The sequence below is a fragment of the Martes martes genome (assembly GCF_963455335.1).
Source record: "Martes martes genome assembly, chromosome: 6".
NCBI classification, from domain to species: Eukaryota; Metazoa; Chordata; class Mammalia; order Carnivora; family Mustelidae; genus Martes; species Martes martes.
In genome coordinates, this window is record NC_137893.1 from 138,144,768 (window position 1) to 138,172,017 (window position 27,250).

General features: G+C 43.4%; 1 protein-coding gene across 1 annotated transcript; it reads left to right on the top strand.

Annotated features, from left to right (window-relative positions):
- Positions 1 to 2,264: 2,264 nt before the first annotated feature.
- Positions 2,265 to 27,050, top strand: STMND1 (stathmin domain containing 1; the record flags this gene model as incomplete). The annotated part of the gene is made up of 5 exons (XM_080806838.1): positions 2,265 to 2,345; positions 12,252 to 12,432; positions 17,282 to 17,433; positions 26,024 to 26,149; positions 26,769 to 27,050. 5 exons carry the CDS (start codon positions 2,265 to 2,267, stop codon positions 27,048 to 27,050), a joined length of 822 nt encoding a protein of 273 aa, XP_080662964.1.
- Between the last annotated feature and the right edge of the window lie 200 nt (positions 27,051 to 27,250).

Sequence of the window (27,250 nt, forward strand, 5' to 3'; positions counted from 1 at the left end):
CAGGATGAAGGGAGAAGGAGAAATGATACACACACACATTCCATGGCTGGGGGGTAGGGGTGCCTGAAGAAATCAGAGAAAGGTAAGCAGGGCAGAGCAATTCCTATGTGTTCCAGAATACGAGAAATGGCAGTGATATGCTGGTAAATGTTTAATAACCAGCTCCAGGGCTGGGGGTAGGGGGAGAAAGCCCTGATTGTTACCTTTTATCGATTTTCATGGCGTCCATATTCCCACTTTGGCTGTGACATCACTGGGGGCGGAGTGAGAAAGAGATCCACAGCAGGACACCATGCAGAGTCAGGAAACACATGCAAGCTCGAAAGTGTAACAACAGTAAACCGTAGTAAAATAAGTAGGAACTGATGAGTTGTATTTATGACCTTTATTTTAATATAACTAATTTAATCGTAATTTATATAACTTCATTTTTAATGATGACTGTGTTTAGCAGTTAGGTCCAAATATTCCTGACGATCAGCCCTCCTGAGGCCATACAAGCAGGCTCTAGAAAAAGAGCATTTTAGAAAATTAGAAAAAGGACATTTTCACAACTTTGGAAGTTACAGGATGCTTCCCGACATGCCTGAACAACACATCTGGCTTCTGCCCCCTTGATTCATACTCATGTCCTAGCAAATCTCTGTTCACAGATTGCAAGGGAAAGGAAGGGATGAGAAGGGGAGGGGAGGGAAGGGGAAAGGAAGGGGAAGAAAAAAGGGAAAGGAAAGAGGGAAAGGGAAGGGACGGGAAGGAAACCCCTCTCACAGTTCATCCTGCACACTTTCATTAAACTTTCTCAAGAACATTTCATTGGTGTCTGTTGTGTCAGATTATTTTAGTCAAGAATTTTTCAGTTCCCAGTTGGAATATTTCATGGGACTTACTACAACCACGAGTTAATGCTTTCAGCTATGTTCCTCAAACACCATCTGAGCCTTGTTCCAACTCCATTCACAAATCCTTCAAGCTCCTTGCTCAATAACTGTAACGCTTGGACTTGAGTTTTATCCCCTCTTTCCTCTTTTCTCAAGTTTAGTGAAATGAAAATTGACAGGCAACACCATTCAAGCAATAAGGAGAGGCAGTGGAATGAACTTCAATGCTATAATGTAAATCATCAGCTTCTTCTCACAGAGCTGACCAGTAATTTCCCCGCAAGGATTCCGAATTTTCACATTTCCAAGAATCCTGACGAGAATCTTCCTGGTGGTGTGGAGTCACGGACCCACTGAGTCAGGCCGCCCCGTCCTTCAGTCCAGATCCCACATTAACTAGCCTCCCCGCCGCAGTGTGAATCAGTCAACCTCTCCCATCCCAGGTTTACAGCCTGGAAAATAAGGGGTTGGTAAACGATGTCTACGATCCCTTTCAGCTTTTTTGTTTTTAATTCTTGAAAGTAAAAATTAATTCAAATGAGGACCCCTCCCCCCAAAAAAAGTAAAGAAAAGAAGTCCAGCAAAGAACTTGTTGCTTAGCTAGACGATCTTCCTCCCTTTTTTAGTGGACAACACCATTTTTACTTAATTCTCTGAAAGAACCATGCCTAGCCGGGCACTCTCCTTACCACGGAACAGCGCATAAAACGCAGTCTCCATAAAAATGATCTGCATGACCCCTTTCTCGGCTGCTGAGCTGTTCTGATCCTAATGCCTGGTTTTCTTCGTGGTGTGGGTTTCTGTCTGCGTGACCGTCCTCCCCAGCTCTGGCCGGGACCCCGCCGTCGGGGGCTGTCGGGCTGTCTCCCCCGCTCGCCTCGGCGGCTCGGGAGCTGCTCCTGCGGCCGGGTTCCGCCGCGCGGCCTTCCGCGCGGTCCCCAGCGTCCCGGCCGGGAGAGGCTCCCACGGGGCCTCAGAAAGGAACAAATCCGAGGTCCCCGCAGGATGCCTTCACCTGGAGTATTTGAAAAACGAACTCATCCAGGCAGCAGGCTCCTCCTACCCCTCACGTCCCTCTGCAGAGGGCTGCGATTTGCATCGTCTCCGCGGTTTAGACGCCTCCGATCTTGTTTCCAGTTACAAACATCCCACGGCCGCCCAGGTCCCAGGTCCGCGTGATGCGGTTTATTGTGGCAACAGTTCCCGGCAACTGCCCGGCTGCCGAGCGCCTCCAGCCCCGGCTCTCAGTGTGCAGGGGCGGAGGTGCAGGGCGAAGGGCGCAGGGGTGGGGTGCGGGGCGCTGGGGTGGGACGCAGGGGCGCAGCAGGGAGCACCCCCGGGGGCGCACTGCCGGTCCGGGCGGAGGGGAAGCGCGCGGCGCGGGGCATGGGCTGCGGACCTTCCCAGACTGCCGAGGACCAGAGACGCGTGCCCGCGCCCAGGAAGGGCTGGGAAGAGGGATTTAAGGTAAAACAAGCAAACCCAACAACAAGCGGGCACAAAGCCCTTTGCCACGCCTGGGGGCGGGGGGGGGGCGCGACTGGAGTAGGCTGGAGCTGGGTGCGCCGGGGGCTCGCAGCCCTCCCGGGTGGGAGCCGCTGTGTTCGCCGGTGTTCACCTGCTGTCTTATCCAGGACTCCTCCTGCCTCAGGACTAGGTTTGAGAGCCTTTTGTGGTTCAAGAGCTTGAGATGGTGATCACCCCCCAGGGCAGAGTCCGGAGTAGAAGGTAGAGCTGTGCGTTCTGCCCAGAGCTGGGGTTGCTGGAGATTCTCAGGGGAGGGCTGGGGTACGGGGGTGCTGCCCTACTTTATTGGCTTCCGGAAAGTGGGCCTTTGAGAATTACTTAGAGCTCAAAGAGATCCTGGAGACCTTCTCTCTGGCTCAGTCCTCCCGCTTACCTAACCCTGAGGACCCTGAGCCCCAGAGAGGCAGACGACTTGCCTTAGGCAGCGGAGCTTGGTTGGGGGCAGAGCTGGAGATAGACTCTGATTTTCGAGAGTCTCATCCCAGTATTCTCTGCGCGCGCTCTCTCCTTCTCAAGATTGCAAACCCCGTAGTTCTTCTGGAGACATGAAGGGGATTTTTTCCCGGGGTGCGGCATGGAGGGATGAGGTCCAGGATTTCTTCCCATCCTCACCGCCATCCATATTGCACCAATGAAACTGGGAAGCCGCAGAGCTACACCTTGGAGAGGGGTCACCCAAAGATAATATTACCATATACTCTATCATCAAAAGCAGGATACTTTTAAGAGTGAAAAGGAACACTATTAACAAATTTGCCATGTCTGATTGAAGCCCATACAGACTGCGGGAAACCAGGACTTAGGGCAAAAAAAAAAAAATGCCTGCAAAAGGGCATTTTTGGAGCTGCTGTCTAAAGCGCACACCTGTTTTTTTAGCAGACAAGGTGCGAGATGCCATTTGGTGCCACTCGCAGCAGTACTGTGTGTGTCACACATAGGCCGGGCTCTTGGGGCACATCATGAGACAAACCAGAGACTCGGGCTTAGGACCTGGTGCCCACCCATCTCGACAGAGTTTCTGTTCGTTGACACTGTTCCCTTGTATCCCAGCTGCCTCTGTCTGAGTTTAGGGCCCTCTTACCTCTTCCTGCCTCTCCCATTGGCGTCCTCCCTAACCCATCTGCCTCCCACCCACACTGCCACCTCTGTTTCTAAGGAAAAATTCCCTGAGGTGTGCAAAACCCCCTACACATGGTCCCACCGGTCTTCCTAACATCATCTTGTCCAGTCCCACACACTCGTGGACTACCAGGTCTGCCGCAGGAGCCTGCAGTGCTCCCTTCCTCCACTCATCAACACCGTCCATGCTGTTCCCCATGCCATTCCCTCTTCCTGGAATGCCCTTCCCAGGCTCCCATTTCCAGTTCACCTGATGAATTCCCACTTACCTTCAGCACCGGGCCCAAAGCCTACTGCTGTGACACTCCCTTCTCACATGGTAAACGTTTATTGAAAGCTCCTTCTGCCTCATAGATTAATTAACTTCCTGGAAACAATTTGGTCATCTTTATTACTCATTACGGCTTTGGGTTAATATACAGGAATACATTTCCCCCCTCTCTCCAAAAACTATATTAATGTGGGGTACATGGCTCAGTAGGTTAAGTGTCTGCCTTCCGATCAGGTCATAATCCTGGGGTCCTGGGATTGAGTCCCACGCCAGACTCCCTGCTCAGTGGGGAGCCTGCTTCTCCCTCTCCCTCTACCCCTCCCCACTGCTTGTGTGCTCACATCCTCTCTCAAAAAAATAAATATAATCTTTTTTAAAAAAACTATATTAATATGATTTAAAATATTAACCCATTGTGCTTTTATCTTTATTGTATGAAAACTCTTTTTTTGTTGTTGTTTTTACTCTACTGGCATGATTACGAATAAGACTTCCATAGAAGGAAATGTCCACTCTCTGTGATTCTTCTCTGGCCATTACCCTTTGTTTCATTTTGTGGTTATTACTGAAAATGATTTTGTTGAGCAGGGGAAGGGTAGAGCAGGTGGAAGTGATAAAAAAAGCAATCCTTTCTGCATGTGAGATACACTGGGTTCTTCTAAGCCAAGCTTCCTCAGGCTTGGGAGGGTTTCTGTATTTCTCCCTGAATTCCCTGGGCATGAAAGTCATTGCGTCTCCACTGGATTTTTGTCCTGTTCTCCTAACTGGTTTCCCTGGGTCCTCCCTGCCCACCCCCACCTGTGTTCCAGTTCATCCTCTTCATGACCTCCGGGGCAATCCTTCTAAAGCAAAATCTGATTATGTCATCCTCTGCAGGCGAAACAGTGACCGACCCATTAGGTAGGCACACAAGCCAGTGGTCAAGAATGTCATCACCTCAGTTTGATTTCTGGGTTCACGGTTTGTTAGCGGTGTGACTTTGGTCAAGTTATTGAACATCTCTGTGCTTGAGTATCCTTCTCTGTAACATGAGGGTACTACTGATATTAGTTATTTCATAGAGTTATCAACGAAGGTGAAATTCACATGAAATGATCCTACCAACGTCTGGCGCGGACTTCGCGCTTAATAGGAAGTAGTACAATTGTCGTTATCCCGAGATAATTTATGTGAGATAAATCCCCAAATGCTTAGCACGTCTTACCAGCCATCCTTGAGCTGCCTCGGGTCACGTTCTCCAGCTTCATCTCCTCCCACACTCAGTCATGGTCAAACCTCGCTCCTCGTTGCTCCCCCAAAGCCTTCTGTCTCTGTCTCCATGCTTTTGCACCTGCTGTTTATCCTCCCTTCAAACCTTTCCTCTCCTCCTTGCTGGGCCACATAGCAAATATGTACCCATCTTTCACGACAACGTAAGACCCCCTCTTCCTGCCCCTGCCCCTCCCCGCTACTGCCACCATGCTGGGAGAGCTGACCTTAGACCTTCTCCTACCATGTTTCAAAACATCTTATTGCATTTAGTCATGTTCACATTTGCCTCCATCCTGAGTTACCACCTTCTTTGTCTTTGCATCTCCTGGGCTCACTACAGCACTCAATGCAGACAACCACTAACGAATTTTTCTTGAGTGACTTCCACGTCCCTCCTGGCTCCTCCGATTCCTTGGTATCCTCTTGTGTCCTAGTCACATAACTAGACTAACGATAGTCAGCAAGGAGGAAGTTCAGTATTAAAATAGCCTGAAAATTGACTCAGAGTCGACTCACGCCTCTACCTCCTTCCCCACCACCCCCCAAGTACTTGACTTTGGAAATCTGATCCAGCAAAGGTGTGATTATTAATTAAACACTCTCTAGCTATCAGAACAGTGCTGCTTTTGCAAACTTCCTAAATGCACGGGCTGAGGGTTCCATAGTTCAGCGGTGTCTTTAAAATGAGACGAACGTGTTTGCTTGCATGAAATTTTTATGTTTCTTAATGGCACAACTTCAAAATATTCTGAATCGAACTTCCCGAGACCTGCCTACTGGCTTTCTCTTCACTTTTACCTTAGTCTAAAGGGGTGAAAAGACACAATAATGAAATAATGCATGATAAGAAAAGCATGGGAAACTTTTCTCAGTTGGAGAAATGTTCTTCTGTATAATGAACTCTGAGTTTCTGGCTTATTATGAAAAGGAATAGATTAGATTGGAATAGACAATCTCTATGGACCCTTCACAGTTTTTCCCTAGTCTTTGACCAGGAAAGTCTTGTTTATCATCAGAATAAAAGGGACCAAGTGACTTCTTCCACTTCAGATTCTTTTTTTTTTAAAGGCTTTTTATTTATTTATTTGCAGACAGAGATCACAAGTAGGCAGAGAGGCAGGCAGAGAGAGAGGAGGAAGCAGGCTCCCAGCTGAGCAGAGAGCCCGATGCGGGACTCAATCCCAGGACCCTGGGATCACGACCTGAGCCGAAGGCAGAGGCTTTAACCCACTGAGCCACCCAGACGCCCCACCACTGGAGATTCTTAAAAGATGATATTTCAGAGTGGTTTTTGGTGGGTTGCTGTTTGTTTTTTATATTCATTAGATGTAAACTAGAAAAATCAAATTTTGAAGAATGTGTTTTCCCTATATGTCTGCAAGACAAATATATTTATAAAATGCATCTGCCAATCACGTGATTTAAGGTTTCAGCTCAGGGGAGACTTGACAAGTGACTCCTTCCAAACTGTTTGACAAATGCGTTTCCCAAAAGCTTTAGAACACAACCTACGGTACCTCCAGACCCAAAACAAACAAAACACAAAAACCCACTCTGTCTGTAGTTAAAAGTGATATCCTTTTTGGAATGCTGATGATTCTCATGCATCCCGTTAGCTTAGAATTCTCGGCTTTTCAATTCTGTCTATGATGATAAGATTTTATCCCTAGGACAACGCAGTATAAAATAGAATTGATACAAAATATAGGAACGTATTGATTCTGTACTTCTACCACAACTTCATCTCAAGGAAAGGATAAAACCTCCCACCCCCCTCCCCACCCCCTCCCCAGCACCACAGCAGATAGACTTCTCATTGGTGTGAAAATATAAACCTTGCATGCATTAAAAAGAACAAGAAATCTGTTTCGCCATATCCCCGAGGGGCATAGATAGAATTAATTTGTAAATATCACTGGTCTTTGAACTCCGTCTATTCTTAAGTCTAGATTATGAAATTGGGTTAGAATTTCAGAATGTGTTGCATATAGATAAGATATTTGAAAGACAGTCCTAGTTTTCCAAAGAGAAAAAACCATACATTTCTGCCCTGGAAACTGAAGGCTGGTGTATGTTATTTTATGTCAAAAGAGTGTGTTTCTTCTATTACGATTTACGCTTTGGTCACTAACAGAGCTTAAAGGCAGACCGGAAGTAAGCATAAATGGGTGAAGATCCTTGCTAAGGTCTGGGTTCGTGGCTTTGGTGAAGCCACTGGGAGATCACGAGGGGTTGTGTCACTTAAATATACTCTGATTTGTCGACGGCAAAATATCTTTGTGAAAAGCCACCTTTGAGACTGAGAAATTCAAATTTGCTCTCAGCTCCAATATGGGCATTTTGTTTGTTGTGGTTAAATTTGTCAGGGTCTCCGATGGGAAATCTTTGATGGCAGAATTCATCCCTGTGTTTCACTCGGTGCCTTCCTAGCTTCAAAAAATGAAGGGTCTGAAAAACAACACAAAGTTGTAAAATCACCTGTCTTACCATCACTGCAGATAATTGGTTTTTCACAGTTTATTTGGAAAGAGGGACAAAAATACCTAACACGATCTTTGCTTTACCTTCAGCATGAATTGTGAGCCCCTGAAAAAGCATCAGACTCTCCTTTTCCTTTGTTATATGTAACAATATGTGTTTATATATATGTGGGAAATATGGGTGCATAAATGTGTGTGTGCATGTGAGAGAGAGAGACCCAGTCTGATATCATAGGATTATTATTGTATAATAAAATAACACTATGTCACATCTATAAAGACTTTTCCTGGGTCAGCTTACTGCACAGGGACTGCACAGCCGTAACTGTGTCTGTGCAGAAAGACAAATGGAGAGAGAAAGAATAAGCACATAGTTGCTCTCGTGTTTCTCTGTCTGCCATTTGTATTTTAGATCGATTGACTTCTTGTTTGCTTACTCGTTTGTTTGTTCCGTTGGTCGCTTTTTCCGCACTTTCCGGTGTCATCTTGAAGCACAGAACTAATTGACTCTCAGCATGATGGAGTGATGCTGATTTAGCTGGAGTGATCATACTATGTTAAGACGAGGCTGAGGAGTCATGTGAGTTCTCCCTATGAACAGATGAGAATCCCTAACTGAATGACAAGAACCTGAGGCACGTTGGAGCTGCCGTGACCTACCGACTGTGATTTCTACTTAGCCTCTGAGGGATTTCAAAGCACTTTGGAGAGCTTCCAGAAAGTGAACAAATGTGCTTAAGTTGTTGTTTTTTTTTTTAATTTGTATGATTTTTTATTGTGAGAGTACCAAGAGTTTCATGCTGATGTCCTATTTTTTTTTAAATTAAATTTTCCCAAAGGAAATGCTTTCTCTTTAGTCCCTAAAGTTGTAACTTTGAACCAGAGAGATCTCCCTCTTTTAAATGGAAGTTCTGAGAAGTGTGCTGTCTTCCTTTCTAATGTTTCTCGGCCCATCTCTTTCCCCCAGTTTCACTGTCACTGTCCTAGTTCGTGTTCAGTCAGATGTCACTTGGACAACCGCAGTCATGGTCACCGACTGCCCTGCTCTGTCCCTTCCTTGCTTCCTGCCACTCCCCTAGTTTGCACTAACCCCAGTAACTTTTCTAAAAACACGCACCTGATCATTTTATTTTACTTCCATGTACAGAAATCCTATGAAGGATTCCTGGTCGCATTTAAAATAAAATCACATTCCTTGACTTCCCTTTCCCACCTCAGCGGCTATCCCTTTCTACCTCCAACTGTTTCTGCGCCACTGAAAAAATTCAAGTTCACAGGCTCACAGTGTTGTTTCATAGCCCTTCTTCGTGTGTGCTTCGTCTCTGTCCAGAATGACCTTTTCTTCTTGCCCACTGAAAGCTCATTCATCAAGGCCCAATTCAAGAATCTTCTCTTCTTCAACATCTGCTGCTGCCCCAGCAAGATACAACATGGTACTAGTGTAGCAGGGCATTGCTGGAGATAGTGGGGTTTGGAGGTAGGATCCTGGGGACCTTTGAATACTCAGGGGAGAAGAAGAGCACCCCGTGGGCCAACAATGTGAAATCAATAGACATGAGAAGAAGACCCAGAGGACAATCCTCAGAGAAGATGCTTATGTTCTTAGGTCTCCTGGGGACACCGAGGCGGCTTCCTCTGGTATGTGTGTCTTAGATGCAGAAGAGGTTGGCCAATCAACCCAAGCAAGGAAAGAAGGGCCAGTGCTGAGAGGGAGGGGGCAGGGGAGTTTAGAAGGGATTGGAGAAAAAGTCTTCCTGAACAGACCGATATTAGAACATGTTGCCTCTCCAAATAAATGACAGTTTTTTAAATTGAATTAATTTACCTTTTAGAAAAAATCACTACTTTTTTTTTCTTACTTTTCTTCTTTCTCTGTGGGACTAAGATTTGACATAGACCAGCATTTTGGAGGAACTGGTTTATTAAATCACATATGGGGCCTTTTTTACAGTGTTTTGACCTATTTGCAAGTGATGGAATTGTAGTATGGAGAAATCGATATTCTTAAAAGGAAAAGGGGAGATTGTAAGCCAGTGCAGGATTTATGGACGACACTCTGGAAACCCATATTCATAAAATATGTGTACATCTTTGGACCCAGCATGTCCGTATCTAGGGACTTGTTCTCTTGGAGTGATTGGGTGAGTTCACACTGACGTCTATGCACAGATATATGCCGGCACTGTTCATTATATTGAAAACATATATGGAATCACATATATAAACATATGTAGAAACACCTAGATGGCCATTGGTAGAAATTGATTAAGTAAGTTGTGACATATTACATAAAAGACCACACTCCGGTCGTCAACTAAACGACTGCTCCCCAACATTAAGTAGAATAAGGTAAATCAAAAAAGAAAAAAAAAAGAATGAGGTAAATCTGTAATCTGTGTACACTGACCTACATACACTATATATAGTATATACACTGATGTACACTAATGTCTCTGAGACATTGTTAATGAAAAAAACAGGTTACAGAAATATAATACCATTTAATATATAACCTAATTTATTTTATTCACAGTATCTTTATTAAAATATAATCCACATGTCATACAACTCGCCCGTTTAAAATGCACAATCCATAGTCATCACTACAATCTAATTTTAGCGCATTTTTATACTCCCCACAAAAGAAACCACTATCCATTAGCGGCCAGTCTCCACATCCTACGCAACCACAAAATCTCTACCCCATTTCTATTAATTTGCGTATTCTGAATGTTCGGTAAGTGGACCGCTCTTTGCGTCGGGCTTCCTTCAGTCACCATAATGTTTCAAATGTCACCTACATAGCAGTGTACTTTAGGACTTTCTTTCTTTTTATTGCTATATAATATTCTCTGGTCTGGATGGACCGCATTTTATTTGGGTTGTTTTGACTTTTTTAGATATTACAAGTATGAATTTTAAACATTGGTGTGCAAGGTTTTGTGTGGACATATGTTTTCATTTTGCTTGGGTATATATACCTAGAAGTGGAATTTTTGGATCAAATGCTAACTCTGGCTTTTTTTTTTTTAAGATTTTATTTATTTGAGAGAGAGAGGTAGCTCGTGCACAAACAGAGGAAGGGGCAGAGGGAGAGGGAGAAGCAGGCTCCCTGCTGAGCAGGATGCACAATGTGGGATCATGAACCCAGCTGAAGGGAGACGCTGAAACGCCTGAGCCTCCCAGGGACCCCTCTGTTTGAGTCTAACCATTTTCCAAAGTGGCTGCACCATTTACATTTCCAGGGCACTGTACAAAATCTCCGAATTTCCCCACATCCCAGCTCACACTTATCATGTGGTTTTGTCCTTAGAGTCATCCTGGTGGATGGGAGGTGGTATCTTCTTCTGGTCTGGATTTGCATCTCCTTAATGACTAATGATTCTGAGCATCTTTTCATGTGCTAATTAGCCAATTCCAATTTGTTTTTAAAGATTCTATTTCTTTGAGCAAACACATCTGGGAAGTTATATACTGAGATGTTAATAGTGCTTTTGTCTGGGGAATGGTACTTACTTTCTACTGTGTTTCTGCATCGTTCAGGTTCTTCCAAAAGAACAGAACCAGGATTATGGCTGGCTGGCTGGCTGGCAAGATAGATCGATAGATAGATAGATAACAAGGAATTGGCTTACGCAATTAGGGACTGGCTAGGTAAGTTCAAAATCCACAGAATGGCATAAGTGGTCAGAAAGGACAGGTTGGGGTGGAAAGTGCAGTCCACAGAATGAACTCCTCCTTCCTCAGGAAAACCTCAGTTCTACTCTTAAGGCCTTCAACTGATTGGATGAGGCCCACCCAGATTATCAAGGATACTCTCTTTTACTTAAACTGATTGGAGGCATTAACTACATTTACCAAACACCTTCACAACAACGCCTAGACTCCGTTTGATGGAATAACCATGCTATAGGCTAGCTTAGTTAACACATAAAACCGATCATCACCAATTTCCTTCTGCATTATTTCTTTTTACAATAAGTCTGTATTACATTTTTAATCAGCAAAAACAATAAAGATACTTTCATTTAAAAAAAAAGACTTTTTTACACTGCAGTATCTTTACTTTTCACACTTGATGGATGCGTTCATCTTGGCGTCGTGCGGGTGCCCAGCGTGGTAGCGTATCCCTGACAGATTGCTAGCAGATACTGTATTCATTTCTATCGCTGCTGTGACAAATTATCATACACTTGGTGGCTCACTACAGCACAATTTCACTCTCTTCCCATTCTGGAGGTCTGAAGTCCAAAATCAGTTCCACTGGGCTCAAGTCAACGTGTTGGCGGGGCTGGTTCCTTTCAGGGGCTGCAGGAAAGAATCCTCTTGCTTGTGTGTCCCGGCTTCTAGAGCTGAATTCCTCCCATTCCTCAGCTGGTGGCCTTTCCTCCGTCCACTGCTGGTAGCATCTTCAATGCTTCTTGGCTTCCCGGGTGCATCCCCTTCTCCACTTCTGTAGCCGCGTCTCCCTCTGCCTCTGTCTCATAGGGACCCTCATGGTTACACCTGGGTACTCCAGGATCACTGAGCCCGCTCGGGGTCCTTAAACCCATCACACCCGCAAGCAAGCTAATACCTCCAGGGAGCTGGGGCCAGTCAGCCTCTACTAGAGGTACCAGTCGGCTGAATATTGGCAAAGCAGAGCTTGTGATGTTGTTTCCATCTTCCAAGAAACCGTCTTCTAAGAAATCTTGACTCTCACACGGAGCCATTCCCTTTTCACAGGCTGATGTCAGAGGGACTCATTCCAGGGAGGATGACAGGCCCCAGAAGGAAGCTGTGGCACCGGAGGACACTGGGAGCAGCCCCGACAGCCTGGAAAAACAGGCTCCGTTGGGAAGCTTACCTGGCACCATACCAGAAACCTCCCCAGCTCTTAGTGAAGGAAACAGAAGAATAAATTCAGGTAACGGCCCTCGTTTATATGAATCTCCACAAAATACTGTCTCTCTAAATATGTTATATAACATATGTTAGCAACCCTTTTATCAGTTTTGTGGTGGACTAGGCAGTGTTCCAGATGGCAAAGACCTCATCTCTGAGACACGAGGATGGAGCCTCAGGCCTTCATTCTGCAAATAAATAACACTAACCATTAATTTTCTTGTAGATGAAGTGATTAAAACCATCTTGATTTTTTCCCTTTTTCTTTTGTTTTCTTTTCTTTTCTTTTTTTTTTTTTTTTTCCAGCAAGGAGCCCTTGCTGGTGGTGGGAAACAAACCTTAGGCTTTGGTTACATTCCTGTAGACTTCCGCCCTGTTCCCACCTTTCCAAGAGAAATTTCTCCATTTGCAAAAATATATGCAGCCTCCATCAAACTGCTCCCCCTGTGTCTCCCATCCAAAGGATCAGCAAATATACAAAACAGTCATCTTTCAAAAACATAGAAGAAGTCATTATGACCTGGTGTGCTCCTTAGAAACTGTTTTGACTTTTCCCGTGGTTGGTCTTGCTTTCCTTGTGTTACCCCCCCCCACCCCCCCACCCCCCCACCCCCCGCCCAGTCCCGGGGTTGATTTAAGAATGCCTAGTTATACTTCATCAGCCTCTGAAACAAATTGAACTCAATAGAACCCAAGGAAAAGTGTTCTGTTTTTTTGGAGGGGAAGGCTTTCGTGTCATTCCTGACTGCTGTCATTTCTTCCCCAGGCACATGTTAGAACTGGAAGATAGATGGGTTAGTAAATGAGATTCTTCTCCTTGGACTTTGGGGGCACACTCTCTTTATGATAGATTTCATATTAACCTTCACCTTGTGGGTCTGATGTGAGGTAGGAGACGGGGGATACAGCTGGGAGGCCTCCCCTCTCTCTCTGTGTCTGGCCAGCACGTACATTTTTTTTTTTCTCGATGATAATTCCATTGATGGGAATCCCTCCTAGACCGCAACACGGATGTTCAATGTCTATGGCGCTACAGACCGTCAGGGGCACAGGGACGCAGGTGTACCCTCGGTCAGTCCGTCCAGCGGGGTAATGCTGACAGACACACCAGCCTGGGGAGGGAGTGAATTATTAAAGAAGGTGTTCCAAGATGTGGTATAAATTAGTTTCCAGGAAAGCCATTTCCACTGAATGAGTAAGAACCAGTGCCCTACACTTTATATCTGTTCTCTGTCCAGTTTCTCCTCTCCTTTCTGGATCCCCGATCTGCCCATCTTTAGAGCACATTTGTTAAAAATTTCAACCCTCACACTAACATTTCCTGTCTTTCCTTTAAAAAAAAACTTCCTTGTTGGGGGAAATTGGAGTGGGAGACAAACCATGAGAGACTATGGACTCTGAGAAACAAACTGAGGGTTTTGGAGGGGAGAAGGGTGGGGGTTTGGGGGAGCCTGGTGGTGGGTATTACGGAGGGCACGTATTGCATGGAGCACTGGGTGTGGTGCATAAACAACGAATTCTGGAACACTGAAAAGAAATAAAATAAAATGAAAAACAACTTACTATTTTGAATAATTTCAGATTTGAGTAAAGTTGCATAAAACAAAGAATGCCTGTATTCTTTCCCCCAGATTCCCCAAATGCTAACATTATACCACATTTGAATGTGATATAATTACAGGAATCACAGTCCCTCTCTCTCCTCCCCTTCCCTCACGCTCACTCTCTCTTTCTCTCTCTCTCTTTCTCTCTCTCTCGCACACACACACAGGTTTTTTCTGAGAGCAAATCGCAGACATAATGACACTTTATTCCGAAGTACACCGGTATATGTTTCCTAAAACAAGGGTATTCTTTGCATAATCACAGGACAAGGATCACAATCAGCAAATTACCCCTTATGCAGTACATATCTCATTTGCATATTCAAATTTTATCCATTGTCTCACAAATGTCCTTTATAAATAAATTTCAGGTTCAAGATCTAATCCAGGATCACATGGTTAATGTCGACATCATGCGGTGTTTTTCTCCTTTAATCTGGAGCCAGTCCCTCAGCTTTTCTTTGTCTTTTATCAGACTGATGTGCTTGGAGACATAAGCCATTTACTTTACAGAAACTTCCTCAGTTTGTGTCTGGCTGATATTTCCTAATGATTAGCTTTGGGTTATCCATTTTTAGCAAAAATACCAAAAATGATATTATACCCTGCTTAGTACGTCAAATCAAGAGTCATGAGATATCTGTATTTGACCTTTATTGCTTTTTCTTTGCCTTACAAACATTTTTTAACGTAAAATTTATCAATTTTCTTCTCTGAATTTGGAATCTGAGTCATAGTTAGAAAGCCTTTCCCTATGCCAGAGTTAAACATAAATTCACCTACATTTTCTTGTACAACTTTACTTTTGACACTTACGAAGAATTTCTAGCCTTGTGAGAAAACGCTAATCTGTACCTTAGCTGCATAGGAAACAGACCTGTATGTTCAGTATGATGTCAAATTTGTAAAAGTAAAATTTGATATATCAATAGCGGTAACCTCTGAATGGTAAGAGGATGGGCATTTTTCCTTTCTTTTTTCTTCTTTTCTATAGTTTCCAAGTTTACTCTGATAACCATGTATTACTTTCATAACCAGAAAGAGGGATCATGTCACTTTCCAACATTCCCCCAATTGTCTTCAGTATCCCAAGAAATCACGAGAATTAGTTGCAAGACCTCCATAGTGCAGGGGTTTCTTTGTAGGCTGGTCACTGTCAATGTCAAGCCAGTATTTTGGACTCAGAAAAATAATTGATTGAGACAGTTCATTATTTTTACTTCATAATCATTTAAATAATTGAATAATTGTATCATGTTAGTGACAGTCGTCAACTATGATGTTCTCTTTAGAAACGTCCTGAGAGGGGCACCTGGGTGGCTCACTGGGTTAAACCTCTGCCTTCGGCTCAGGTCATGGTCCCAGGGTCCTGGGATCGAGCCCCGCATCAGGCTCTCTGCTCCGTGGAGAGCCTGCTTTCTCCTCTCTCTCTGTCTGCCTCTCTGCCTACTTGTGATCTCTCTGTCAAATAAATAAATAAATAGATAAATAAATAAATAAAAGAAACGTCCGTGAGGGAAATGGACCACATAGTTGTCCTTGGGGAAGGAGGGCACCGAGGTGGTGGAGAACTTGGGGATTGAAGTCAGACATTCTTGGATTCAAACCCTAGTTGATTCTCTTCCTAGCCATGTCTCCTTCAGCAAGTAAATTCGCCGCTCTCATATAGTTTATACAATAGGGATGATAATACCTCTCTCACAGAATTCACAACATTACAAGGGACATCTGGGTGGCTTTGTCCGTTAAGCATCTGCCTTTGGCTCAGGTCATGATCCCAGGTTCCTGGGATCAAGTGCTGAGTTAGACTCCCCAAGAGTCCCTGCTCCGTGGGGAACCCACTTCCCCCCTTTCCCTCTGCCCCTCCCCACCGCTCATCAGCTCTCCCTCTCTCTCTCTCTCTCTGACAAATAAATAAATAAAATCTTTTTTTAAAAATTCCCAATATTACAAAGTATATAAAGGACATAAGATGATACCAGGTACCTAAGTGCTCAGTAAATAGTGACTACTCTATTGACCCTTCCAGATAAGCTCACCTTCTAAAAGAAAAAAAAAAAATCCCCTTAATTCTTTGAAGAGGTTTTACCTCTAACTTTTTATTAAATTTTTCTCTATCGTTTCAAGCTTTAGTTTACTAGTTTACCTACTTGAAAGACATGCTTTACCACTCTGTACCGAAAGCTGTATACAGCTCTTTAAAGTGAAAATTGAGTCTATTTCAAACACACGCAAGGTTAGAAGGCACAGCACTGGACGAGAAAGGAGATTATCGACAATTTGCTGAAGTTACTTGCAGTGGTCGTATAACAACAAGGTGAATATTCTGACGGGAGAAACATCTCACTGGCTGGTGTGTGTGCCTTTGCGATTTTTCCCCCTCTTCCTGCTGCAAATCCATGAAAACTGTCGTTGTTAACCAGTGACGGTAGAAATTTTCATAAAAAGACTCTGTCCACTAGATGGAATGATTCAGGTTACTATCAGGACTTCCCGATGATCACAAAACAGAAGAATGCCCATTCCTGAGGACTCCTCCCCACACCTTTGTTTAATAATGGGAATCCTTAAGGACAGATGTTGGCTTGCGTATTTGTAGAAATGGGTGATTTCGAATGGAGGGGGGGTCTCTCTCATCAGTGCGGTTTATAAAGTCTCCCCGAGAAACTGTTTCGGTGCCATTTTTGGAATCAATCGTAAAAATGTAGCTGATACCGCTTGACTTCAATTGTGATTTAGTTCAAAGACTCTTTTCAAAAAGGCATACTCTTACTTACATAGCTTTAGCAGATGGCGTCACTGGAAACTCAAGGTTGCAGAACTAGAAGTCTCTTGGCAACATCCCACTGTTTATCCTTTGTATACAAAGCATAGAAACCAAACTGCAACTCAGAGGAGTCACTGAAAGGATATCTCCTTCCTAGCTGTGCTTCGTAATTAGCATAGAGAACCCATGTAGTCATACTCAAGTGTATAAGTGTTGTTACAACAAAAAAGTAGTACATAGCAGCACATGAAAGACTTTTTGTTATGTTAATACGGGGCTTGCTAAGTAAACTGTATATTCTGCTGTTGTGTATCCTCCGTAAGGACATTCAGAATTTGAACTTCAAATGATTCAAAGATTTATATAATTGACACAGATAGTAGGTAAGAGTGTTAAGACTAAGATTTAGTTAAGTAATATCATCTGTAAGGCATCCACTTAGCATCTGATTGATAAAATGTTCATGTTTACATTTCTATTCCTTCTTTCTTTCCCTGTAGACCTAGTGATGGATGGATTAATCCATAAACCCCAACCCCTAAAGACCCAAGAGCGACAGAAGTCATCGGATATTCTGGAGGAATTAATTGTTCAAGGAATAATACAGAGCCACAGCAAAGTATTTAAAAATGGAGAATCCTATGATGTCATGGCAAGTAATTCCATAATTAACATTAGCTGGTAGTTAAAAATCGCTATTGAATAGGATCGATCATGAATTACAGTCTCCAAACTCTTCAAGTCACCACGCAGATTGTAGCATTTAACTAAGCCAGTTTTTTTTCTCCAGTAACTTCTCTCTCCTGTCTACACATCACCCTTCTCTCAGGAAGCGCCTTAATCATTTTTTCAAGCTTATATATTTAAGCAATCTCTACATCCAGTGTGAGGCTTAAAACACGACCCCAGGACCAAGAGCTTCATGGTCTACTGACTGAGCCGTGATGGTACCCCGAGAATGCCCTAATCATCAATGATTAATGAAGCCAGTAAAACGTCTTGGATTTTACTGAATTTGAGAGACAGTAAGCCCCGTTGAATAACCTGCCTTCATTCTTTGAATAATTTTTATTAAGCATTACCTATGTACTAGGTATTATGACTATAAACTGGAATCCAATTTCTATAATAGGAAAATACACCTAAATACCAAAGCTAGAATAGATATGCTTCCATACACACTAAGGTCAAACATGAGGAAATAAATACAATGATAAAAATCTTCATTCTCTTATTTTTTTTTTCTTTGTTGATTCATCTTGACGAACTGATCATGGTTTTTCCTTAGTGTGAGCAGTATTTTTACTTAGATTTTAACTGGTTGTGGGCCAAGTCTCGAGTCCTTCATTTTTTAATAAGTTCTAGCTAAGCCCCTGAAGAGGATGGCAGGTGTTGGTGTTGGTGTTTTCGTCTGTTTTCTTGTTTGTTTGTTAACCAAAGCTCCCAGGCAGTCCCCCTCGCCCTAGAAAAGATGAACAGAAGAATTGAGAGAGAAAAGAAGCCTAAGGAGAAATGAGTAAGAAAGAAAAGAAAGACACAAAAATGATGGAAATAGGGACCAGAAGGAACATTTTTTTTTAAGATTTTATTTATTTATTTGACAGAGAGAGACACAGAGAGGGAACATAAGCAGGGGAGTGGGAGAGGGAGAAGCAGGCTTCCTGCTGAGCAGGGAGCCGGATCCCAGGACCCCCAGATCATGACCCAAGTGGAAGGCAGACGCTTAAGGACTGAGTCACCCAGGCGCCCCACCAGAAGGAACATTAAAGGCTCTGGATGGCTGCCCATCTTGGTCTTGTAGGGAAAACAACCAACTGGGAATAAAAAAGACTCATTATTTAAATTAAGTTTGCCACCTCGACCAAGTCACTTAAGTGTTTGAATAAAGGTAATTTCCTTCTCTGCGTGTAGGAAATGCTGAGAACTCATGAATAAAAGCCAAAGTGGCATTCTCTTTTGAAGGAAAATACGAAGGTATTTGGGGAAAAGAGAGGAGATTGCTAAACCTCATGAATGATATTATCAGGCTGCCAGGAATAAGAGGGTGTAGGGGGCAGGGGAAGGTAAAAATAGATTATATACTGGAAAAGATAATGTCAGTGTAATGACAGTTTACATCTGGGTGACGCTATTGTGAAAAGAGGCACTTTAGGATACTGTATCTGATATGAAAGTACTAGAAGGTGGATCTTTAACATGGAAAAGGAGGGGAGAGATTCTTTTCTAGCTGTAAGTGAGTCTCTGGAGGTCAGAAAAAAGGAAGGTGTGTCAAAAGGAAAAAGACAGGAGAGCGATCTGGAGAAGGATGGATTGTGGAAACTTTGAGTAGCGAAGCGATGCCTTCTTTAGGGAAATGCTGTAGAACCCCGATGCTACCAGCCGTGGGAACAGCATTAAAAGGTTGGTCAGAGATGAATGACGTCAGACTGCGACCTTACAAGGGCAGCAGCAGGGTTAAGTAATATCAACTAAATCGTGAAAGAAATGTATCGATTGAAGAATGAAAACTATGGGCTTGACCTTCAATAGCATCATTAGGTGACCAGATGAAGACTGCGTTTATATTATAGAGAAATGGAATGGTTATCAGGAACCTAGCTGGACTGTTCTCAAAAAAGATCTAAAGTTGATGGAACCACAGGTAGACGAGAATAACACATTTCGTTTCTTTTGGTTTTTATTTTGTACGATGTCCCAGTATAATCCAGACTTGCAACAACACAGCTGTGTGTGTTATCGCCTAGGATCGTGGTCCTTAACCTGGTTGCACATGTGAGTCACCTAGAAAGCTTTCAAAAAATCCCAGTGCCCAGGTCCCTCCTGGGACTAGTGGCTGGCGGGGAGCCCTGGCTGTTGTGTCCCTAGGTGATTCTGGTGGACGGCCCAGGCAAAGAACCACAGCCCTGGGGTTTCTACCAATGTGGACACAAAGCCTTCAAATTCATCATAAAGCTGGAAAGGGTTAAAGCTTTTGAAACTGAATTCCCCTATTCATTATGAAAAAGAATTCTAAAGTATTCCTGAGAATATGTTATAATGTTATGTATATATTAATAGTATAACAATACAATAAATATTTAATATATTAATATTACAATTATTCAATATTATATTATAATATATTACAATGTTATATAAATATTATATTATTATAAATATAATACATAAAGGTATTTTATATGTTAATATTATAACTATAATTATTATATGTTGTATGTAATTATATGATTAATATTATAATGCCATAACGCATTTTCAGGTAGAGAACTAAGGGTGTACCCAGGAACATATGGAAATGAAGGAGAGATACAATTGGTCAGTGTCACAGGTAAAGTCTCTCAATTCAGGCGTAGCTGAGAACATATCACACACAGGTGTCTTAATATTTTAGGAAAAGTTAGGAGCCAGTGTAAAAAGATGAGTAAATACTGAAAGGGGGAACATACTAAGAACGGAAATATTGTTAGACAGTTCATACTTTTAACTATCCAATATCTAATAATAGTTAATTGAATCATACTTTTATTTATACTATCATACTTAATTAGATAGCTAATTGAATCATACTTTTAACTCTCCAATATTTAATAATATTTGTTGAGGGGAAAAAAAAGAACAGATGATAAAATTGGCTAAAAAAAATGAACCAAAAGGGATGTTAATATTAGCAGTTACTAGGATGTGATGAAGCCAATGAGAAACTGTAACACAATTTCTTCATTGATCCCTCCAAAATCATTTAAATCAAATATTAGGGGAGAATGGAATAATAAACATGGGAATACTGGGACGCCTGGGTGGCTCAGTGGGTTAAGCCTCTGCCTTCGGCTCAGGTCATGATCTCAGGGTCCCGGGATCGAACCCCGCATCGGGGGGGTCTCTGCTCAGCAGGGAGCCGGCCTTCCCCCCCCACCCTCCGCCTGCCTCTTTACCTATTTGTGGTTTCTGTCAAATAAATAAAAATAAAATCTTAAAAATAAGTAAATAAATAAACACGAGAATACTTTAAAAACAAAACTTCTTATGTAGACCAAGTATATAAATATAAGGGAATGTTAGATCTGTCCCCTTCTGCAATTTGGTTCTTATGTAGAGGGAAATATAAGAAAAGGTTTTGTAAAGTGAGGATCCTCCACTCATCTGCTGAATTGGGGACCCCCCCTCCATGGGCCAGTCCCTCTCTAGAGGTCCACAGCAGTACCTGTCCCCCAGAGGGCCCCATTCATCTTTTTTTTTTCCTTAATTTTTCTCATTTGCTTGTTGGCAAATACTACAGCAGTTTCGTAGTGACCCCCTCTCCCAGATAACATGCTTTCCAGCAGATTCATGCGAATAGAATTTACCCTCACTCAGAAGGAATTACAATGATATGTAAGGACTATAATATTAAGGTAAATATCAGACTAAGTGAATCTTTCAGTACACTTTAAAACATTCTAAAGAGACTTAAGTGGCTGTATTATAAATATGTACGGACTTTATATACACACGGAACTATGTGTCTGGTTGGTATAGATCTCTACAAGAGTTGTAATGGGCTCTCATTTATCCACCTGGGCATTATCCACTTGAGATGTTTTTTCTCCCAAACTCCTTTCCCCCCATCCCCTAGCCCACCCACGGTCTCCAAATACAAGACTCTGATTTCTCCATTGACTCCTTCTTCTCTCGCCAAAGTTGACTCCCTCCTCCGGGCCACCTCTGCCCTTGGTATCCTTCAGTCGAGTGAGGGAGTTGGTTCATCTTGCCTCAGAGTCTCTAATGTTACGTGTCGAACCTCCTGGGAGTTTTTTTAAGGAGGAGGAGTGGACTGATAAGATAAATGTCAGCTAATGCAGTGGCCTAGCTGGGGGGTCTCACAGGGAGGGAGCGGGTCTGCCGGGAAGCTCCCACCCATTCTGTGCACACGACTCTGGTGACGGAACTTAGCCAAGGTAGTTCATCTGTGGGTCAACAGTTACTTTGGGAGGCTCTGAGGAACGCACAGAGGCTGCAGGAAGAATTATATATATACAAGCAAGGAGGGCTGGAAAGATCCAAACCTTATCACACTGTCTTTGGGCGGGGCAGTCCTCTGCTGGTGTTCTTTCTTTCTTTTTTTTTTTTTAAGATTTTATTTATATATTTGACAGACAGAGATCCCAAGTAGGCAGAGAGGTAAGCAGAGAGAGAGGAGGAAGCAGGCTCCCCGCTGAGTAGGGAGCCCGATGCGGGGCTCGATCCCAGGACCCCAGGATCATGACCTGGGCCGAAGGCAGAGGCTTAACCCACTGAGCCACCAGGCAACCCCTCTGCTGGTATTCTTAAAGAAAATCATTGACCTAGCAACTTCTATAGGTTTTTAAGTCGATTTTTTTCTTTTTTCTTTTCTTTTCTTTTTTTTTTTTTTTTTTTTTTTTTTTTGAGTTTCTGTGACTCACACGTCTCTGAGTGTATCATTGTTATTTTCAAACGCCGAGAGTTGGTAAATCCTGGCTTCAGGAAATCCAGTGGAAAAGAATACAGATACTTTCCCTTAGGTCTTTCAAGACTTTTATTTCAATCGTCAGACTCAGGAAAGGATGAGGGCTGCACAGGGAGGTTCACTTCCGGAAGCAGGAGGAAGTATTTGATTTTGTACGTATGATCCGGGATAAAGCCACAGGAATAGTCCACCCAGACCGGAAATCCCACGTCTTGCAAAACTACTGTCTATGACTTCATTCAAGATGCCCCCTCCCGTGGGAAGCCTCAGAGAATCTTTCTTCACTGAATCTGGGATTACCATTGCATGTTCTTTTAGCCCTCTGTGAGTGAACTTCCCCAAAAAACTGTTTTCATACTAATTTCACAGTATCTTTAGCTGAACTACTACAGCAAGAACGTCCCTCTTCACAGCAAATGGCTTTTGCCAGCAGGGAGCTTGAGAGCCAATTGTCATAAAAATAATATAGTGATGGGGGAGGGGAAGCTTGCTTTGACAAACATCCCACAGTTTTCATGTAGTGAAAAACTTCTCACCACATAAAACTGTCTGATGGCTGTAACTGAGCCAAAACTTCAACAAATGTTTCCCTCTAAAAGGCTTTCCGAGAATCATGGTTCTTAAAGCTGGAAGGAACCCTAGTGGTCCTCAGCGTCCTCACTATTTCTGTGTGAGAGAAAACAGAGTCCAAAGAGATGACTTGTCTCAGGTGATACCGTGGGTAGTAGTGGTCTACAGGTTAAAGCCCAGGCCTCCAGCTGGCCCCTGGGAATCAGGTTCCCATTCCTGCCCTTCAAGACAAATACTGTAACTTGGTGATGATTCTGTGGGCTGTCACTGAAAAAAGTCACCGCTTGAAGACATGAACAGACATCTCTCCAAAGACATCCAGATGACCAACAGACACATGAAGAGATGCTCAACATCACTCATCATCAGGGAAATACAAATTAAAACTACAACGGGATATCACCTCAGACCTGTCAGAATGGCTAAAATCAAAAACACAAAAAACAACAGGTGTTGGCTAGGATGTGGATAAAAAGGAACCTTCGTGTACTGTTGGTGAGAATGCAAACCAGTACAGCCAATGTGGAAAATAGTATGGAGGTTCTTCAAAAAGTTAAAAATAGAACCTCCCTAGGATCCAGTAATCGTACTACTGGGTATTTACTAAAAAAAAAAATACAAAAACACTAATTCAGAAGGATACATGCTTCCCAATGTTTATAGCAGCATTATTTACAGTAGCCAAACTATGGAAATGGCCCAAGTGCCCATTGACTGATGAATGGATAAAGAAGACGTGGTGTAAATACACAATGAAATATTCCTCAGCCATTAAAAAGAATGAAATCTTGCCATTGGCAACGGCATGGATGGAGCTAGAGAGTATAGTACTAAGCGAAATAAGTCTGAGAAAGACAGATACCATGTGATTTCACTCATACATGGAATGTAAGAAACAAAACAAATGGGCAAAGGAAAAAAAAAAAAGGAGAAAGAAACAATCCAAGAGACACTCTTAACTATAGAGAAGAGACTGATAGTTATTAGAGGGGAAGTGGGTACGGGGTGGGGGATGGGGAAATAAGTGAAAGGGATTAAGGAGGGATTAAGTTGTGACGAGCACTGGGTGTTGTATGTAAGTGTTGAATCACTCTATTGTACACCTGAAACTAATATTACGCTGTATTTTAACTATACAGGAATTAAAATTTTTAAAAACTTCATTTAAAAAGTCACTCCTTTCACTGAATGAAATGTAATTACCGTTTCCTGAGTGATTACTGATACCTCCTTTAAAAAGAAAATCCTGTGAAATAAGTATTATTAAACCCATTTTTAAAGAGATGAAAGCAAGGTTTACAGAGCTGAAGAACTCAGGCAAAAACACACCATGGCCAAGCCAGGGCTCAGACTTAGGTCTCTCTGAGTCTTGGTTTGGTATCTTTTTCTATTGTGCTAGACCTCTTCTCTGTTGGATGTATTTTCAGCACGGGCAGTCTTATAGTATAAAGAGACAGTCTTTTAGATATTACAATGGATATCCCTAGTTCCTTTTCTTTAAAAGTCTTTAGAGATGGGGCGCCTGGGTGGCTCAGTCAGTTAAGCGTCTGCCTTCGGCTCAGGTCATGATCTCAGGGTCCTGGGATGGAGTCCCACATCAGGCTCTCTACTCAGCAAGGTGCCTGCTTTCTTCTTCTTCTCTCTCTCTCTCTCTCTGCCTGCTGCTCTGCCTATTTGTGATCTCTCTCTCGGTCAAATAAATTTTAAAAACTTTAAAAATAAAAAATGAAAAAATAGAGGTCTTTAGAGAAATTATCTAAGACAATCAGTTTATTTATAATGAAACCCCGGAGTTCACTGGGAATGTCCCCAGTTGTCATAAACCTATATATTCTGACCTAGAAGGATGTCCATCGTAAATTAAGAGAAGGCAAATTCCAGAGCCTGGTGAAGGTATAATCTTATTTACATTTGGTTTAACATTACAGATGTACTACACATACGTATGTATATAAATATATGCACATAGAGAATTCTGGCAGGACACATACCAAACTCTTTAAAATAGTTCATGCTGATGAATACAACTGGGGACCAGGTGGTTTAAACAGAAGCCTGGGAAACTATTTCTGTATTGCTTTACTTTTTCATGATCAATGTATGTTATAAAAAATTAATTTTTAGGGGCGCCTGGGTGGCTCAGTCAGTTAAGCTTCTGCTTTCGGCTCAGGTCATGATCTCAGGGTCCTGGGACCCAGCCCCGCATGGGTGTCTACATAGCGGGGAGTCTGTCTCTCCCTCTCCCTCTGCCCCTACCCCTGCTGTGCTCTCTCTCACTCCCTCAAATAAATAAATAAAATAATTTTTAAAATAATTTTAAAAATTAATTTTTAAAAAGAGAAAACATGTATGTTAAAACTTTCTTTAAAAACCCTTTACAGGGGCGCCTGGGTGGCTCAGTGGGTTGGGCCTCTGCCTTCGGCTCAGGTCGTGGTCCCAGCGTCCTGGGATCGAGCCCCAAGTTGGGCTCTGTGCTCAGCGAGGAGCCTGCTTCCCCCTCTCTCTGCCTGCTTGTGATTTCTGTCTGTCAAATAAATAACTAAAATCTTAAAAAAAAAAAACAACCTTTACAATCTTACTTTTTTATAAGTAGAAATTAATCAGAAAGTCATTATCCCCACTTTAAACTGCAGAAAGGGTAGTCAGTCACGTGAAAGAGTCGGGGATTTTTCCTAAAGTCACGAAAACATTCTCGAAGTCCTGATGGCAAAGGCCAGCCCAGGGTCGCTGCTCAGTAATTGTTAATTCTTCCTCTGTGAGGCCCGGAGTACTAAAACCCTATCTCGATCTGAAATGAAAGGTGTTTGTAGCCTGCGGGATATTACAAAATTATCAGATTTAGCTTTTTACCTTGAACTACACATTCATCACTCGTCTGCCTCCTTTCTCTCTTGGGTGGTTCTCCAGAACCTTTTCTTCTCCTGAAACCTCTTCCAGCTCCCGAACATCTTTGCATTCTTTCATGGGTTTCAGGAAGAGCCTGTTTTTTGTCGCTGGTTTAGTTTTTTTTTTTTCTAGACATCTAATAGACTTTTTTTTTGTTAGGACTTAGTTCTGTTGTTCCCAGCATTCACATGGTGGTCTTTAACTCTGCCAACATACCTGTTTAGATTTTTAGGACTAACCGTGTGCATGTCACCTCTCCTGGATCTCCCCTCCGCCCCTGAATAATGTCTGTTTCTCCCTTTTGAAAACTGTCTTCTTCCAGGTGAACACAACGCCGCTGAGAAAGCCGCCGGCCAGGCTGAAGAAGCTTAAGATCAAACAGGAAGCAAAGGCTTTCACAATGAATGACCTGGACGAGAAGATGCGGGCAGTGGAGAGGCGTAGGAAGGTCCCCGAGCTCACCCCTGAGCAGGGCTGCCTGCCGAAAGTGCACCCACATAGGCGTTTCCTAACCGCTGCTTATGGTTCAGATCAAGTATTGGAGTGATCTGTAGGCTTTCTGGGCTGTCTGTGTCATTTTCCTTTAATTCTCTTTGTGGGGTGCAGGAGTAAAGCAACACCTTGAAGCTGGCTGAATGCTGGCTCCGTGCAGGTGGCCTCAGGAAACACTGTTCACTTCTGAGTATGGGGTCTGCTTTACAGGGAAAAAGAAAACCTCAGCTGGGGTGGGGGTCGGAGGAGGCGTCAGGGGCAGGGGAAGAGGATAGGAGATGAGGGGAGGCTGTGCAGAGGTCCCCCATCCTGCCGGAAGCAGCTTTCACAGCTGTGGGCTGCCAACCTCTGTCTCCATCCCCCTACCTGGCCGACCTCTCTATCCCCCATCTCAGAGAGCAAGGGCCACCCAGAAGCTCCAGGAGGGAAGGGAGTGTGTCTGTCCTCAGCAGTGCCTCAGCCCCTGTTTGTGGAGTGACTGAATGATGGCACAGCCCAGCCATGCAGGCTCATGTCAGGCATAGGCACGAGGAAGTTATCCGGGCTCATTTTTCTTCTTTAATACTGCTTTTCAGACTAAAGAAGAAGACATAAGAAAAAGGCTAAGGAGCGACCGACTTCTGTCCCCGGCCGGTCACCCGGGTGCAGCGGAACCGGCTGGGGCTGAGGTTCCCTTTGCCAAAGGACCCCACGAGGCGACTTCTGCCCCCTCGGAGCCAGCGCACCTGCAGGGAGCAAAGCCCTTGAAGAGGAAGAAGAGCGATGCAGCCTCCAGTGGAAGGAACTTCAGTTGTGAAAGCCTCGGGGTGGTGGAGTCAGACCGGTCCTACAACCAAGCAGATGATGCCTTTGAATGAAGCCATCTTCCGTGAAGTTCGTGAAAAGGCGAAATTCCCCCCAGTTGGGACCATCCCCATGGGTCGCTGTGTGCTTTCTGGCGGCCTGATCTCACCCCGCTGGGATGCGCCGTGGGTGGAGGGATGATTGTGTAACCTGCAGGGGCTGAGCCGACGCTAGCAAAAGGGAAAAAAACCGAGACGATTTGACGAGCTTCCAT